The sequence below is a fragment of the Erinaceus europaeus genome, chromosome 8 (assembly GCF_950295315.1).
Source record: "Erinaceus europaeus chromosome 8, mEriEur2.1, whole genome shotgun sequence".
Lineage (NCBI taxonomy): Eukaryota > Metazoa > Chordata > Mammalia > Eulipotyphla > Erinaceidae > Erinaceus > Erinaceus europaeus.
This window is the reverse complement of record NC_080169.1, coordinates 22,887,238-22,904,714: the sequence shown is the minus strand read 5'-3', so window position 1 is coordinate 22,904,714 and position 17,477 is coordinate 22,887,238. Positions and strand designations below refer to the sequence as shown.

Here is a 17,477-nt window from a genome sequence, read left to right as displayed (position 1 = left end):
CAGGTTTAGGCAGTGGTACAGCTATAAAATGCATATACTACCATGTACTGAGACCCACATTCAAGTCTGTTCCTTACCCAACAGGAAGGGGAAGCTTCATAAGTGGTGGAGCAGTGTTGTATGTGTCTCTTTCTCTCTCCCTCTCTATTTCTCTCTGTATTTATCAAGAAAAAGAGAGAAAAGAAAATAGCCATCTGGAAAGGCAGAGTCATTGTGTAGGCACAGAACCCCAACATTAAGTCTTGTGGTAAAAAAACAAAAACAAAAAAGAAAGAAAGAAAGAAAGAAAGAAAGAAAGAAAGAAAGAAAGAAAGAAAGGGAAAAACAAAAGTCCTACCACTCTTTGCAAATGCGTATTCATAAATTCACATGCTTGCTTCTGGCATTTGAAGAAAAGATCCTATATATGATCACACCATCTCTGATTTCAGATCAAACTCCGACCCCAACAAGGTTTCTGAAGAACTGTGAAGAAGTAGGACTGTTCAGTGACCTGGACTGCTCCCTGGAGCATGAGTTCCGGAAGGTTCAGGAGGAGGAGAGCAGCAAGCGGGTAGGTTTGGTTGAATAGACATCTCTTCTTCTTCTTCTTCTTCTTCTTCTTCTTCTTCTTCTTCTTCTTCTTCTTCCTCTTCCTCTTCCTCTTCCTCTTCCTCTTCCTCTTCCTCTTCCTCTTCCTCTTCCTCTTCCTCTTCCTCTTCCTCTTCCTCTTCCTCTTCCTCTTCCTCTTCCTCTTCTTCTTCTTCTTCTTCTTCTTCTTCTTCTTCTTCTTCTTCTTCTTCTTCTTCTTCTTCTTCTAGCGTTTGCCCTTCTTCCATAGCCAGTCAACAGCGTCAGGTTGAGACTGATGTAAAGTTTCAAGACCTCCTTTGAATCTGGAGAGGTGGCAGTCGTTGACTATGTGGGTCATTGTCTGGAGCCGCAGGGGCAGTTCGGGTCGTCTCTGGCTCCCCAGTGATGGAACATAGCGGCGCACCGGCCATGGCCTGTTCGATAGCGACTGAGGAGGGCCCAATCATAACGTACTAGGTCAAAGCCGGGTTGATGCTTGCAGGGGTCTGTGATGAGGTGTTTGTTCTTGACCTCAGCTGACTGCCAATGTGCAAGAGCTGGACACCCGGTTGAGAGCATATGTTACAGTGCTCAAGGACCTGGGTTTAAGTTCCCAATTCCTACCTATAAGGGAAGTTGCAGGAATGGTGAAGCAGTACTGCTGCATCTCTCTCTCTCTCTCCTTCCCCTTTCCATTTCTCTCTTTCTCTATCCAGACTAAATAAATAAATATATATTTTTTGTTCTCAACATTTATTTATTTATTTATTTTAATTTTTATTTATAAAAAGGAAACAGTAAAAAAAAAACATAGCATAAGAAGGGTACAACTCCACACAGTTCCCACCACCAGATCTCCGTATCCCATCCCTCCCCTGATAGCTTTCCTATTCTTAATCCCTCTGGGAGTATGGACCCAGGGTCACTATGGGGTGCAGAAATTAGAAGGTCTGGCTTCTGTAATTGCCTCCCCGATGAACATGGGCATTGACAGGTTGATCCATACTCCCAGCCTGTCTCTCTTTTCCTAGTGGGGCAGGGTTCTGGGGAAGTGGGGCTCAAGGACACGTTGGTGGGGTTGTCTGCCCAGGGAAGTCTTGTTGGCATCATGCTAGCTTCTGGAACCTGGTGGCTGAATAAAAGAGTTAACATATAGCCACACAAAAAAAATTTTTTTAAGAAGCTTCTGTGTGGACGTAAGAAGATTGTACTAATGAGACTTTAGGACAATATTCATTTATAAATATTTATTTGATTTTTAAATGAGTTATGATTGTGATAGAACTCAAAAGTTAAAAAAAAAGTCATGGGGAAATAGATATTTGCAATATGAAATTGAAGTAAAAAAACAAGTTACCCTATTTTCGAACTCAGCTCAAACAGATTTTTTTTTTTTTCAATTCAAAACTGGTTGTTTTACTTTGTTTAAAAATAATAATTAGGGCCTAGGTGGTTGCACATTTGGTTGAGGGGACAGGTTACCATGCACAAGGATCCAAGTCCAAGGATCCTTGATCCTCATGTGTCGGGGGAGCTTTATGAGTAATGAAGCAGTGCTATGAATGTCTTTCTTTCACTTTCCTTCTCAACTTTTCTCTTCCTCCATTAAAAAAACAAAAAACTACAAATCTGTGAGCACTAAGCAAGCTCAAGAAATAACCCTGATAGTAGCAACAACAACAATAATACAACTGCTATCTTAAAATGAAAAAAAAATCTAACTATAACTTTGACATTTTGTTGTTTGAAAATTAGAATTATCAGATCAAGTACTAGGTCCATACTGCCAGAGGGTTAAGGAATAAGAAAGCTGTCAGGGGGTGGGATGGGATATGGAGTTCTGGTGGTAGGAATCGTGTGGATTTGTACCCCTTTTATCCTATGGACTTGTCAGTGTTTCCATTTTATAAATAAATAATTAAAAAAAAAAACAAGCAAACAAAAAACCCAAGATAGCCTCCAGGAGCAGTAGATTTACCCCATTGGTAATCCTGGTGGCAAGATAACAACAACAACAAAAATAATAAATTAATAGTAGATCTTATGAGTTGTTTATTCAGAAGGTAAGAGTCAGCACATAAGATAACAGCTGATCAAACAAGGCAGAAGCAAAAGGAATTTCATCTTATTTTGACTCAGAGCAAGTTTGTTTTCTTTTTGTTTTTTTTAGTCTCATGCCAGGGATTAACTGCTGGGGTGCATGAATGCAGGGCATATACTCTACTTCGGAGCCACTTCTCGGACCGACTTTTTATTAATGTAATTAATTAATTTTATTGATTAGAGAGAGACCAAAACACTGCTCCACTACCCATGGAATTCTGCTTGTATGTTTTTATTCTCTTCATGTGGTGTCAGGAATCTATCCTAGGACCTCACACATGTAAGGCAAGCACTTTACTACTGATTTACCTCCTAGGCCTGTTTTTTTTTTTCTTTTCCTTATAGTCTCTTGGTAGGTTACTATGAGGTTCATAATTACTTCCTTGTCATATTATTGACCATCGTTGCTGTTGAAATGAATGCTTAAGTGTAAATGTGGATTAGTTCTTAAAAAGTAGAATATCCACTTTATGAGTTTCTCCAGCATTAGTCAATTTATATTGAAATGGGCTTCCATTTTAATATGACTTAACCAGATTAAGGGAAAGAAGTGAGATAGCAATTAAGTGTCATAATAAAGAGTTTTAGCATTTTGTTATTGTTACGAGGGGAGTATTATTGAATGCTTACAGTGTTCTAGACAACAAATTAAATATATTCCATGAAAAGATAGGGTGCTTGAAAGGAAGAACCAACTAGATAGGAGTGAATCTTCAAGTTGTAGCTATTCTATTGAGGGAAGGCATTTTTTAAAAGGTTTCTCCAAGTTTTTAAAAGACATTTGACTCCTCCTCTATTTAAAATTATAGTACCCCCCACTTCATGCTAAAGTAGTCAAGGGTTTATATTCCATATATGCCGCCTGTGAAAACTGGTGAAGGTTAACAGAGGAGTATAACACCATAGTCAGTTGATTTTATTTATTTATACTTTACTATGTTACTTGTTTCCTTCCCACAACCCTCTCTTCCTTTCTCTCTTTTTTTCCTAGCAAGCACTTAATGATATATATTTTCCAGACAACATTCTGAGTAATTAAAAGTCGAACAGAAGATGTACATTTTATATTCATTGCAGTAGTAGTTTATTTTTTTAAATGATTATAATGTGGTAAAAGAACCAAAATGTTTAGTAAGTTTCTTCTGCCTGACTAAAAAATTGTGTGCTTTTATGACTGGATCTATTATATGTAGTAGATGGAAGTATTAAGTTCATTCTTCAATGTAGACAAGGTGGTTTAGATCATATTGAACTACAAGAAAGGTGTGTGCTTATTCCCTATTTTCTTAGTTTCTGATAGAATAGTCTTAACCAAGAGTCGGGCTGTAGCACAGTGGGTTAAGCGCACTTGGCACAAAGCATAAGGACTTGTTTGAGGATTCTGGTTCGAGTCCCTGGCTCCCCACATACAGGGGAGTCACGTCACAGGAGGTGAAGCAGGTCTGCAGGCGTCTATCTTTCTCTCCCCTTCTCTGTCTTCCCCTCCTCTCTCCATTTCTCTCTGTCCTATCTAACAACATCAGTAACAACAACAACAATAAAAAATATACAAGGGCAAAAAAGGGAAAATAGATAAATAAAAAATTTTTAAAAAATAGTAATAACCAACATATAGATCCTTGGCTTTCTTTAAAACATTTGCCAAGACACTTTTAGCAAACCCATGGTAGTTTTAGATGGCGTCACAACATAGTAGTCATGATTGCCTATATAGAGCCTCATGGGAGGAAATTCTTACAGATCCGAATTCCAGGAAATAGTTTGTTTTCCCTGAGGAACCAAAATATTTTCTCCTCATGGCCATAAGAATTATGTAACTGGTTCTGTTTCTCTTTTTTGCTTTGACTTCGGTTAACATAAAGCCAAGTTTACTGCTTAACTATGAGGATTTTTTTTTCTAACACCGTGATGAACATATTCTACTTCCTCCCCAGACTAGACTTACAGTTCTAGTTTATATTTCCTCTGGTCTTGATTCAATTAATTTAAAAACATGCCCATGCAATACTTCTTGTGTCTTTGTGAACTGTTTTTGATTCCTTGTGGTTTGAGAAAAGATGTAATACTTAAACCTTAAAATGAAAGGAATGAGGAGTCAAATTAGAGAAAGCATTATTGTTGATGTAGCACTACACTTCTTTCTTTCTTTCTTTCTTTCTTTCTTTCTTTCTTTCTTTCTTATATTGCTCTTAGTTGTGAATGATTATCTGATGGACATGTAGGTGGAGAATCCTACAACCAGCTTCTCTTATAATTTTGGAGGGAGCTTCCTACAGACCACCATCCCATTCACCAGACTCACTTGTATACACACTGGAAGCTGTGCAACATTCCAAAGGTTCAAATATTCTTTTTCCTTGCTGGCACATACCAAAATTCAGCCTTGGGTGACTATGTCTACTTGAGAGGACATCTACCTGAGAGGATGTCTTCTTAAGAACTAATACATGATGAGTCATCCATCACTTAAATGGGTTAGTTGATTGGCTTCTTCTGTGCTAGATTTCTTCCCTTTCCTTCCCTTTCCTTCCCTTTCCTTTCCTTTCCTTTCCTTTCCTTTCCTTTCCTTTCCTTTCCTTTCCTTTCCTTTCCTTCCCTTCCCTTCCCTTCCCTTCCCTTCCCTTCCCTTCCCTTCCCTTCCCTTTCCTTTTTCTTTTTGCCACCAGGGTAATTGCTGGGGCTCCGTGCATGTATGATGAATCCACTGCCCCTAGTAGACATTTTTTTTATTCTTTTATATGATAGGTTAGAGGATCATTAAGAGGGGAGCAGAGGTATAGATAGATAGATAGATAGATAGATAGATAGATAGACAGACACACCTGCAGTATTGTTTCACTGCTTGTGAAGTTGCCCCTCCCCCTCCCCCCCACAGGTGGGGACAGGGTCTTAAACTTGTGTCCTTGAATATGGAATATGGTAATTGGTCCACTCAACCAATCCGGTACAACACTACCTGACTGCATACTAGGATTTCTTTGGAAGGCACATAATTGGTAAATGAGGAGTAAGAGATTCTCTCCTCTCTGCCAATACTTTTCCTATCACTGTGACCACATTTGTTCAGATATCCACACTCATATTAGCTACTACTTTGCTTGCAACTTTCCTGCTTAAAAAGTAGGAGTAGGGGGCTAGGTGGTGGCACACCTGGTTGAGCATACATGTTTCAGTGTTCAAGGATCCAGATTCAAGCCCCAGTCCCCACCTTCAGGGGGAAAACTTCATGAGTGGTGAAGCAGGACTGTGGGTGTCTCTCTTTCTCTCTCCCTCACTATCCCCTCATTCCTCTAGATTTCTGGCTGCTTCTATCCAACAAAAAAATAAAGATAATAAAATTTTCTTTTAAAAAGTAGGAGTAGAGATTGGGGGGTGGTACATCAGGTTGAGTGAGGTGCTGTTACAAAGTGCATGGACCTGGGTTTGAGTGCCTGGGCCTCACCAGCAGGGGTAAAGCTTCACTAGGAGTAATGCAGTGCTGCAGTGTCTCTCTTTCTCTCTATCTCCCCTGCCCCTCCCAATTTCTTCCTGTCTGTATCCAACAAATAAAATTTTAAGTTAGGAATATAGACTCTTAAATTGGCATACACCTTGCTATTATTACATGTTCCCACTTTACTCCACATTTAAATAATTACATCTTTTAGATTTAATCTCCAGTTATCTTCTGACTTACCTTTCCTCTGAGCCTTTTAATCAAATACTTGCACATACTAGTAAAGGAGATGATGGATTAATTTATCTAGAGTGTAGCAAGGAAGAATTCTTACTTGGATATTCAAAGTACTTTATACCAAAATAGTGAGTGATTTGGCTGATCTTTCCCTCTGCCTTTAAGATTTCAGCTGAAGTTTGGTGAGAAATTTCAGTTGAAGAATAACTAAGGAATTGTTGCTTTTTTTTTTTTAATGTGCTTATCCATTATGTGCTTGTCCATTGGAGATAATTCTATTCCACTTACACTTATCCTAACACCCTTTCCCAGAGACTTTTCCTATGTTTATACAGAATGAGAAAAGATTATAGGCAGATCATGACCAAGTGGTAAAGTCCTTATTGTTCATGTCATTTATAGAAGACAATACAAGTGACACCTGTCTCAGTTTTTCACTTAATTATAATCTCTTAACTTAAAACCCCCCAAGCCCCTCTTATCCTATGGTTTTTGTCAGTGTTTTATTTTTATAAATAATTTTTTTAAAGTGGTCCAAGAGGTGGTGCAGTGATAGGGCTTTGGACTTTCAAGCATGAGGTCCTGAGTTTGATCCCCGCCAGGCAGCACATGTGCCAGAGTGATGTCTGTTTTCTTTTCCTCTCTCCTTCTATCTTTCTCATTAATAAATAAAAAAAATATTTTTAAAAATAAAAAAAAAACCTCTTTTTTAAAATTGTTATCATGGTTATTGCTGGGTCTCGGTGCTAACACCACTTTTGGCAATCATTTGTTATTTATTTATTTTATTTTATTAATTGTATAGAATAGGAGAAATTAAGAGGGGAGAGGAAGACAGAGAGGGAGAGAGAAAGATAGACTCAGAACCTGCAGACCTGCTTCACACTCGTGAAGCATCCCCCCTTCAGGTGTGGAGCAGGGGTTCAAACCTGGGTCCTTGCACATGGTAATGTCTGCACTCAGTCTGGTGTGCCTCTGCCTAGCCTCCAACTTTTAAAATTCTTTAGGAAGAGATTCCCCTCCCTGTAAAGGCATCCATTGTTGACAGATATCACAAATCTCAGTTTGCCTATGGCTTAGAAGTTCATACCAATCCATGCTTTGAAACAGATGAAAAGCTTTTATCTATCATATGTTTCATGAGAAGAATATTTTCAAGTGTATACTATGTACCAGTCACTGCCTAAGGCATTGGTAAATATACTACCTACTGAAGCTGGTTGAAAGGAAAACAAAGCCCTGCTGTTTACATCTAACGGATGAAACAAACAATAAGCAGGTAAGGACAATAAAAAATGCAGGGCAATTCATGGTGATGAGTACAGAGTTCTGGAATTGCCAGGGTGAGGTAAGCTTGTAAGTGGTCATGCATCAGAGACCAGGAGTCAGCCTGAACCATGCATACATTAGAAGAAGAATGTTTCAAGTAGAGAGAACCTTTAGAATGTTCCAAATTGAGAGAGCAATCAGTGCAAAGCCCTGAGGCTGGAGGATGATGTGTGGGTTGCAGGAGTTGCAAAGAGGCCAGTTTGGCTGGAGGAAAGTGTGTAATAAGGCTAAAGAGTGGGAGTGGGAGAACAGATCCAGGAGGATCTCACTGATTTTGGCTTTTACTGAGTGAGGTGAAGAAGCATACAACAATGTTGAGCAGAGGAGTGAAAAGGGTCTGGTTGATGTATTTAAAAGATCACTTTGGCTGCCTAGTTGAAAACAAACTTTTGGAGGGCAAAAGCAGAGACACAACTTGGCAGGGTATTGGAACAATATAGATTGAGGGGGACCCGTGTTGTCGCACCCAGTTAATCACACACAGTACTATGAGCAAGGAACCTGGTTTGAGTCCCTGCTGCCCACCTGGAGTGGAGAAACCACAAATGGCAAAGCAAGGCTGCAGATGTCTGTCTTGCTTTCTTCCTATCCCCTCCTCCCCTCTCAGTTTCTCTCTGTCCTATTAAATAAAGTAAAAAGAAAAGGGGGGAAATATATATTAACAGTAATGGTCAATAGATGGGTTCAAGGTGGAAATGGAGGGAGTGGTTAGATTTTGGATCCATTCTGAGTAGTGAGGCAAAAGGATGAGCTATAGGGAGTAGTAGAAAGAGTAGAATTAGGGTGAACCTAGGTTGCGATCCAAGCAAATCAATGATGCAACTGCTACAGCAGGACCAGGTGAAAGGGGAATTTTGAGATTTTTAAAAATTTTTATTTATAAAAAGGAAACATTGAAAAAATATATAGTTTAAGAGGGGTACAGCTACACACAACCCCCCCCCCCAGAACTCCATATCCCATCCCCTCCCCTGATAACTTGGCTATTTTTTATCCCTCTGGGAGTATAGACCCAGGGTCATTATGGGGTGCAGAAGGTGGAAGGTCTGGCTTCTGTAATTGCTTCCTCGAGATTTTTTTATAGGTTGTTTAAGTGGAGATAGTGCAATGGCAAATCTGTAAGTCAGGAGTAAGTGACTCATATGGAGCTGTAAATTTGAAAGTTATTGATCTTACAGTGTTTAAATAAACACAAATGTCTTTTGGTTGAAACAGTGGCAGACCTTCCTTCAGTGAGGTGGGTAGGCACATGATAAGAAGCATATTATAAAAGTAAGCTATTTTACTAGCCCTTAAATACATGCTTCTTTGTGGGACCACCATAGCTGAGCATGAATGAAGAAGTTGGGAAGGTGTTTGAGCATGGAACCTGGAAGAGTCCTGGAAGATTCTCTAAGATAAAGTAGTCAGGTATTCTCAGTAGCCACATGAAGCATGAAGAATCAGGTCAAGTATGGGAACCTGAGCAAGAATGTTGAAAAGATTCTAATTACTGGCAATCAGTTTGCTGATTTGGTGTCTCATGCTAGAAGAAAAAAAAAATCAAAAAGAAAGAGAGAAAAAAAAGAGGGAGAGAGAAAAGAATGAAAAAGGTAAGGAAGGAGGGAGGAAGAGAAGAAGGAAGGGAGAGGAAAGAAGAAAAAAGAAAGGAAGGAAGGAAGAAATAACAGGAGAATAAAAGGAAGATGAATTGCTCTTTTATATTCCTTTTCATTATTAGTTTATTTATTTATTTATTTATTTTTGTCATCACTGGGCTTTCACTGCTCTAGATGGACTTTTTCAGATAAAAAGAGAGAAATAAAGACAGGAAAATAGATGAAAAGACAACACAGCACTGAAACTTCCTACGAAGTGGTAGGGGCTGGGTTCGAACTTGGGTTGCATGCATGCATGGCAAAGCAGGCACACTATCCAGGCAAGCTATCTTGCAGAATATATATATATATATATATATATATATATATATATATATATATATATATATATATATATATTCTCCCTCTCCTTCTCTCTCTCTCTCTCTCTCTCTCTCTATATATATATATATATATATATATATATACATAGGCGGCCATTTTGCTAAATCTGAGAGAGAGAGAGAGATGGGATAATGCACATCTAGTGTCGGGTTGCGTCGCAGGGGAGAGAGAAGAGACCAGGAACTCATGGTGGAGTGGGAACGCAAATCTTTATTCACACAGATGCCCCAGAATTGGGTGTGAGCACAGTGGTTTAGGCTACGTGGAGCAGGCAAAATGGCCGCCTCCCACTATTTCTACCAGCCCTTCTGGTCGGATTGCAGAAGAGAAAAGAGCAAAGAGAGCAAAAGTGGAAGCAAGAGAGACCTTTATGGGAGAATTCTGGAAGTGGCAAGTCGGTATGGGATTGGTAAAAAGGTAAAAAGCTTCCATAGCAGCTGTTGTGAAGGTTCTAACCAATGGGATAAACCACCCTGCAGGCAGGGTGGGTCTCAGGCAAAACAATGATTATGTAAATAGACCACAGCATCAAGCAATGCAGGGGACCTGGCATAATGACCAACATCGAAACAAGAGATAGTTCCACCAAGTAGTAGCAAGTGTGCGTGTGTGTGTGTGTGTGTGTGTGTGTGTGTGTGTGTTTGTAAGAAAAGAAGGAGAAAATGGAAATTGAGAAGACTAGCAATAAACTCCTTTGTTTTGCTTAGAGAGAAAAAAAATCACAGCCTATCATGGGTAAGGAAGCTAAAAGATGAAAAGTGTGATGTATAAGTGCAAAGTGTTGTTATTCTCCCACTGGGCCCAATCTGATGATTATGCTGATGCAGCAATAGCAAATTAGGACATCTCAATGCTCTAGAATTCCTACCCAAATGATGAAAAGTGCAGTCTATTCCCAGAGGGTGCTGACTGTTTAACACATGGGAACAGAGGACAAGCTACAATCTTAAGATCTTGGATCCCAGCTCCACAGGAGTCATGGAATAGGGCATGGCCAGGTCAGCCTCAGCTCAGAAAAGTAGACTGCTCAATCTGATTAAATTCTGTACCTGGAAATCATGTTACTTGATACCAAGAGTTACTTGGAGAGATGGTACAGGGAGGGAAATGCTTTGCCTCCCTACACAGGCTTGCCCTCTCAGTCACTCACTGGCAGGCATTAAAAATGAAAGCTACAGAACTGAGCAGATTTGCAACAGCTGCATGCTTCCGGTTATGCTAAAAAAAAAAATTGAAACCTAAACTTGGTTTTATCCAGTTTTCAAAGGTGTCATCTTGTTTGCTAAATCCTCTTCATAAGACTCTTTTATTATTTTTGTAAATCAGCATGACAGAAAGGAAACACCCACTGGCAATATCATAAGATATAGTAGCCTGTTTCTTCTCTTACACCAATAATTGTGGCTTAGAAAGAAGGTGAAGGTGGGACTTGGATGTTTATAAACTAGTTCTATGGGTGTAGTTCTCTGCCTAGATGAGCCTGCCAGCATGTTAGTAAGGGCCATCTCCCCCTTCCCTTTCTCTAGGCCTAACATGTGAATGTTTTCAATTTCCCTAAATAAAGTTTAAAATTCCTGAAAAAAAAAAGAAAAAAAAGAAAAATACAAAACAAAAAAAAAAATTATAGCCTCAAAACAAAAAAAATTATAGCCTCATATAGTAAGAACTTTTTTGTTTTTCCATCTTCACAAATTGTAAAAAAAAAAAAATTGTAAAGCACATTCGACTTTTTCCTTCTAGGTTTAAATTATGCCCTCAGCTTAGATGGAACTTGACGCTGGAAAAGAAATTGGCTTGATCTTTGCATCCCACTCAAGGGAATGACTAAACCAGTGGATAAACTGAAAGCTATTTCATGTGTTTTAGTTCCTTGGGGTTTAAGATTAATGACTACAATCTTAACAGAAATTATTAAGAGTGGGTATCCACTTGCATACATGTCAGTGAATCATGATGTGATCTTAGGTTCTGTCTTTATTCAAAAATGAGCAACCATTAAAAAAATAAATAAACAAAAGTTGGGAGTGTGTGTGTGTGTGTGTGTGTGTGTGTGTGTGTGTAGTAAGGGTATTCTCAAAGCAGAAAAATGCACCATTTATTGCCTTTTAAGAAGTGAACATTTGCTATTATGTACATTTGATGTGAACAATGAAGAAATGCACATGGCTTGGAGGATTACCGACCAAGAGCCATACAAAGTGTTTACTCATCTCCTGGAAAGATATATTTGTATATGGATAAGTTGGACCAAGTCCAACTAATTTGGTTCTAATTTTGACATTACTTGGGTGAGTTCTCACGGTGTTTCATATTAAAGAAAAAAAAAGTCTACCTTTTGAGGTGGAAGATTTAATTCTAATGTCAAACCTTCCTGTCTCTGACTTCAGCCAGTGTTATAAGCCAAATTACAAGAGAAGGTGGTGGTGGCAGTAATTGCAGATGAATACCTCTTAGCCAATGAGTGGCCTGCTTTATTATTTTCTGAGTTCTGTATTAAACATTTAAAATTTTTCATTATAGGTTTTACTTATAGTTGCTATTGCACAGCACTTGTTTGGCAAGATGGAGGCCTCTGCTTGAAGCTGTTCAGAGAACTGATCAGAGGCTTTAAGAGGCTAAAATTAGAATTAGAACAGTTTTTCTTAAATATTTTATTTATTTATTTTCCTTTTTTATTGCCCTTGTTGTTTTTATCATTGTTGTGGTTATTATTATTGTTATTGATGTTGTTGTTGCCGAACAGGACAGAGAGAAACGGAGAGAGGAGGGGAAAACAGAGAGGGGGTAAGAAAGACAGACACCTGCAGACCTGCCTCACCACTTGTGAAGCGTCGCCCCCTGCAGGTGGGGACCCGGGGGAACCGGGATCCTTAACACCGGTCCTTGTGCTTTGTGCCACGTGCGCTTAACCCGATGCGCTACTGCCAGACTCCCTAGAATAGTTTTATATTTGTTCTGTGCTGGTGAAGGATGTTCACATGTGAGGTGCTGCTGTTTCCACTTTAGAACTGAGTAGAAGAGAATTCAAGAAAGATCAGGCCTTGTTTAAGACATAACCAAAGACTCTTGAAAGAAATTGGGCTTAACTTTTTGCTAATCTTCCTTTTAGTTGGGAATTAGAGCAGAATAAACTTGTATTTAATGCACCAGTTCTCCTTGATAGTTGTGACCAAGTATTATAATGAGTAAAGTATCTATGTTTTCATGAAGCAGATTCAGGTTCATATACGATATTTTTTAATTAGTTGTTAATGATAAATTAATTTGGATACTTTTAATGATAGAGAAGGATTTTAGGTGATTAGGCCAGTACTACTTGCCCTGTTTGATTTTTTTAAAAAAGTAGTAATTATCCTTGTATTTAAATCTAATTTACCTTTTTAAAAAAATATTTATTTATTTAATATTTATTTATTCCCTTTTGTTGCCCTAGTTGTTTTATTGTTGTAGTTATTATTGTTGTCGTTGTTGTTAGATAGGACAGAGAGAAATGGAGAGAGGAGGGGAAGACAGAGAGAGGGAGAGAAAGATAGACACCTGCAGACCTGCTTCACCGCCTGTGAAGTGATGCCCCTGCAGGTGGGGAGCCAGGGGCTTGCCTTGCGCTTTGCACCACGTGCACTTAACCCACTGCGCTACCGCCTGACTCCCTCTAATTTACCTTTTAAGATCTATTTATTTTATAGGAGATAGGGAGGGAGGGAGGGAAAAGGACATGGAGAGAGAGGAGATGGAACTGAGGACTTCACATATGCAATTCCTGGATTCTAACACTGAGTCACTTTCCTGGCTGTTATTAGAGAAATAAAGTACAAAGAGAGACAAAAAGAAAGTTGACAGGGTTTCAGTAAGGAGGACCACTATGGAGGTGGTGGTGGTGTGTGTGGGGGTGTGTGTGTGTGTGTCATTTTTTTTTCTCTCATATTCTCATAGTTTAATGATCAACTCCGTATAAATAATTCCTTTATTTACATATCTTCTTGCCACCTTGGGATTACATATTGCCACTTGAATAGGCTGCTGTTATTCCTAACAAAACTGTGTTCAGCGCTTCTTATAAAAGCTTACTGGCCCTGCCTGACTCCTCCAATTTTACTGGAGGCTTATCTCCTGAAACAGGAGTCAGTTCTCCTTTCCTTCTTTCTTGCCTCCTTTACTTGATTTGATTTTTTTTTTAACAGAAGAGCTCTATTTTAAATTTCACTGTCCATTTCTATTATCCCAAGTCTAGACAACCACTATTTCCTACTGGATTAGAGCTGTGAATTACAAGTACATATAACAAATACTTAAAGAAATATCTAATTGAGCTGGCCAAATAGCTCACTTGCCTCATCATACATACAGTTCAGGTTTGAACTGGGTCCCCACTGATGACAAAACAAATGAGAAAAAAACAAAACAAAACCCTAAAACCAGAACAGAAATACCTAGTATACAATATAATATTATTTATAATATTATTATAATATGCAGAGTGGAATGATTAAGCAAAAAAAAAGAAAGAAAATGGGGAAGGATGAAGGGTTCCCAGTGGTATGATGGCACAGAAACTTTGGTGGTAAGTGTAATTAATTGTATACACACATGTACATATAAAACTGTACATCTGATATCTTAAATTGTAAAATAGTGTTAAATCAATAAAAAGTGAAAACTAACTGAAATGTTTAAAAATTAAAAAAAAAATCCTTGGCTTTGCTTGCCTTTCACTTATGGTTGTCAAAAATTCCTCTGGATAGGTCACTGTGAAAAGTCAGTGAGGTTGGTGGATATGACATAGAAGAAAAGGGAGTTCACTGAAAACCATTAAATATAACCTTGAGTCTGTGACAGTCTATACAGGAATGCTTCTAAAAGGGCATTTCTCTATTTAGATGGGTGGGCACTAAAGAGGAGGTGGGGTGGGGACAGGGGGAGAGAAAGAGAAAGAGAGAAAGAGAAAGAGAAAGAGAAAGAGAAAGAGAAAGAAAGGAGAAGGAGGAAAAAGGGGGAGGAGGAGGAAGAAGAGAACACACACACACTAGAGCCCTGCATATCCTCAGGCTACAGTCAATTTGGAAGGCCTGTGAGGGCTGATTTCTTGATCTTCCTTCCATTCACTCATTATCTGTACAGATTTTATAAATAATGATTTAACAATGACTTACAAAAACAGAAGATTTGGGGGCCTAATTTTGCACCCATATCCTATGTGTGTAATTCACCACACCCACCACCAGATTCTTGTCCCACCCACACCCTCCACCTCCATCCCTTTGATTATCACCGTAGCTGCCACAAAGTTTAAGAGACAGTTTAGTCAGTATATTTTTTTTTCCAGGTTGTTTTTTACTATAGTTGAAAATTAGCCCAACTGAATTACTTGCTGGGAGAATCCTCACTAAAACCATCTTGAAAGTTCAGCTTAAGTGTAACCTTTCCCAGCAGGAACCTTTCTCGTCAGAATGACTTTTCTATTCCAGCTGGGAGTAGTTTCTCAGTGGGCTAAAATCACTCCTTACCTGTCTCCAGCCAGACAAACCAGACTGAGATTTCCAGGTATTAATTCAAATGGAATCACAACAGCAAGTGGCCATTCTCCTCTTGAAGGACTCAATTTCCAGCTGTGAATAATTCAGGCCTTGCAACGGGCCAGACCTTAACACAGAGGCTTTTCCGTCTGTGGGGGAAGCTCATACTGTCCACCGTGAGACCCTGTGTTAATGTTCCCAAAGGCAGGCAGGAAAACAGATCTGTTTTCCTCACAAAGACATAATAATAATAAAAAAAGATATTGCAAGAAGAGAAGAGGAAAATAATCTAATAGTTGCAAGGGTATTTGCTTCTCTCATCTCATAAATCCAGGTGAACATTAACTGTGGTTGGAGAAGGCATGGGAGTGATTTACTCTGGAAGTCTAACTTTAGCATTTGTGTGTTGTTAAGTTATTTCCATATTGATAAGGCTGAGGCCAGGAACTAGGATTCTGAGCATTCCTCTTGTCTATATTTCCAGTATGTTGGCTGTCAGCTCAAACTTGTGATGCAATGACTGATTTTAGTATCAGAAACCCTAGAGGGACATTTTCTTTATGCTTTACCCAATTATCAAACCAAAGTTTAACCCGAGAAAGTTTAAGAAATTATAATTCTTCCCACCATCACCATGAGTTCCTCCTATTGCTGCCTTCTACTTTGGGAACCTGTTGGGATACATGAACTGGTTGGATTGAAGACAAGGGCCCGCTGGTGCTTTGAGTAGCCACATACAGTGTCACCTGCTTGCTTAGTAGTTGTTTGGGAATGACCTTTGAATCCCAGATGTGACAGGATGTCAGCTTGCAGTCTTCTTCAGAATGTTGCAGGGCTCTCTTCTGCCCTTAACTTGCTGGGACATGAACCTGTGACACTTCTGTGTGAAGAAGCCAGTTCAATCCACTGGCTCCAGAGAGAGAAATGGAATACCCAAAGGACTTCACTCTCAACAGCTCCTCAAAGCACACGTATTTCTAATGAAATTCACCAGTGATGGACAAATTCAGTTCCTTTGTATGAAGATGACATTTTGACCTTTGAGCTCAAGCTGAATGTGAACTGTTTCATTCAGCATTTTCAGAGTTTTGAGAAAGGTGATTCCTACCTTCTGTGGGTAGAATTGGTTCTATGGGTGCTCTCCTAGCTCTTTCTAAGAAGTAAGGTGAGCCCCACATTCTGGAGATAGCCTTGCTGCAGCCACAAACATCCCTTGGATCTGAGTTACACGCACCATCTGTTAGATGAAAACTTTGAAAGCTGATCACAGTGCTGACCGAATCCTGCCTGAACCGGTGCCAGGCACAACCTTTTTTTCTGTGGCTTTCTGTTTGGGTGGGTAGGGGGGCTTATTTGGGCTCTGCAAGCAGTCATGTCCCCAAAGAAGAAAAGCAGTGTGTTTTTGTGTGGATGTCGGGTTGATTGACTGCAGATGATGCATGCTGGGCATTTTGAATTGCAGCTGCTCTCAAAGAAGTCATCCCCTTCCTGGCTTCAACAGTCAGTCTATGATTTGTTATGCACAGAACTTAGTAACTTTCCCAGAGGATTCATGAAAGTGAAGCTATTGCTGGGTTTGCTGGCAAAGTTGACCCAGGCAGGCATTCTTATCCTTTTCAGGGTGAGCCTGGAATTTGCAGAGCTCTAGAATGTGGAGTGAATGTGGGCCCCACCCATTTAGCTCTTCCTGGATGGTGCCCAACTTTCTGGAAGGGAGTAGGATGGCACTTTTTGTGGTGTGAACTGTCAGTGAGCTCTTCTCTGTGCTGGTCCATCTGTAGAGGGCCTCTCAACATTCAGGGCTTCTTGTGGCAGCCCAGCTACAGGTTATGGGAAAAGAAGTCAGAGTGTTGGCTGAATTTAGGAGAAGAGCAAAACATCCAGACTCCATTCATTACTCTCAGCAGTCACGCATGACTTCATTGCTTTACTGGTGATTGAGACCTTCTAACCATGTTGGAATTATGAACATATATTGTTCCAATACATGGAGAACCTTAGGATTAGAAAATAAAGCTCAAGTCAGCAAAATATCTCTTTTGAATAGTGTGCCTGCTTTTCTTAGCTTGAAACCTGGGTTTGAGCCTAGCTCCTACATTGCTGGAGGAAGATTTGGTGCTGTGGTCTATCATCTATCTGTCTATCTGTCTATCTGTCTATATCTGTTTATCTGAAAAAGCTTCTTTGAGTCGTGAAGCCCTACCCAGTGCAGAAAAAGAAAAAGAAAGTATATTCCTGGGTAGGTGACATTAGATTGGCATAGAAACATAGAATTTGAATTTCTTTCTGGTGGCATAGAAACTTAAAGACGCATTGGGACCAGGA

The 17,477-nt window shown here is 39.4% G+C and overlaps 1 protein-coding gene across 5 annotated transcripts in view; it reads left to right on the top strand.

Moving 5' to 3' along the window:
• The window catches only part of CREB5 (cAMP responsive element binding protein 5), a 502,318-nt gene that overhangs the window by 114,670 nt on the left and 370,171 nt on the right, over positions 1-17,477 (top strand). For all 5 annotated transcript variants that reach the window (XM_060196043.1, XM_060196042.1, XM_060196040.1 and 2 more), the window contains one exon: positions 432-553. In XM_060196043.1, the coding sequence (XP_060052026.1) occupies positions 432-553 (122 nt within the window). The remainder of the gene's footprint in view (positions 1-431; positions 554-17,477) is intronic.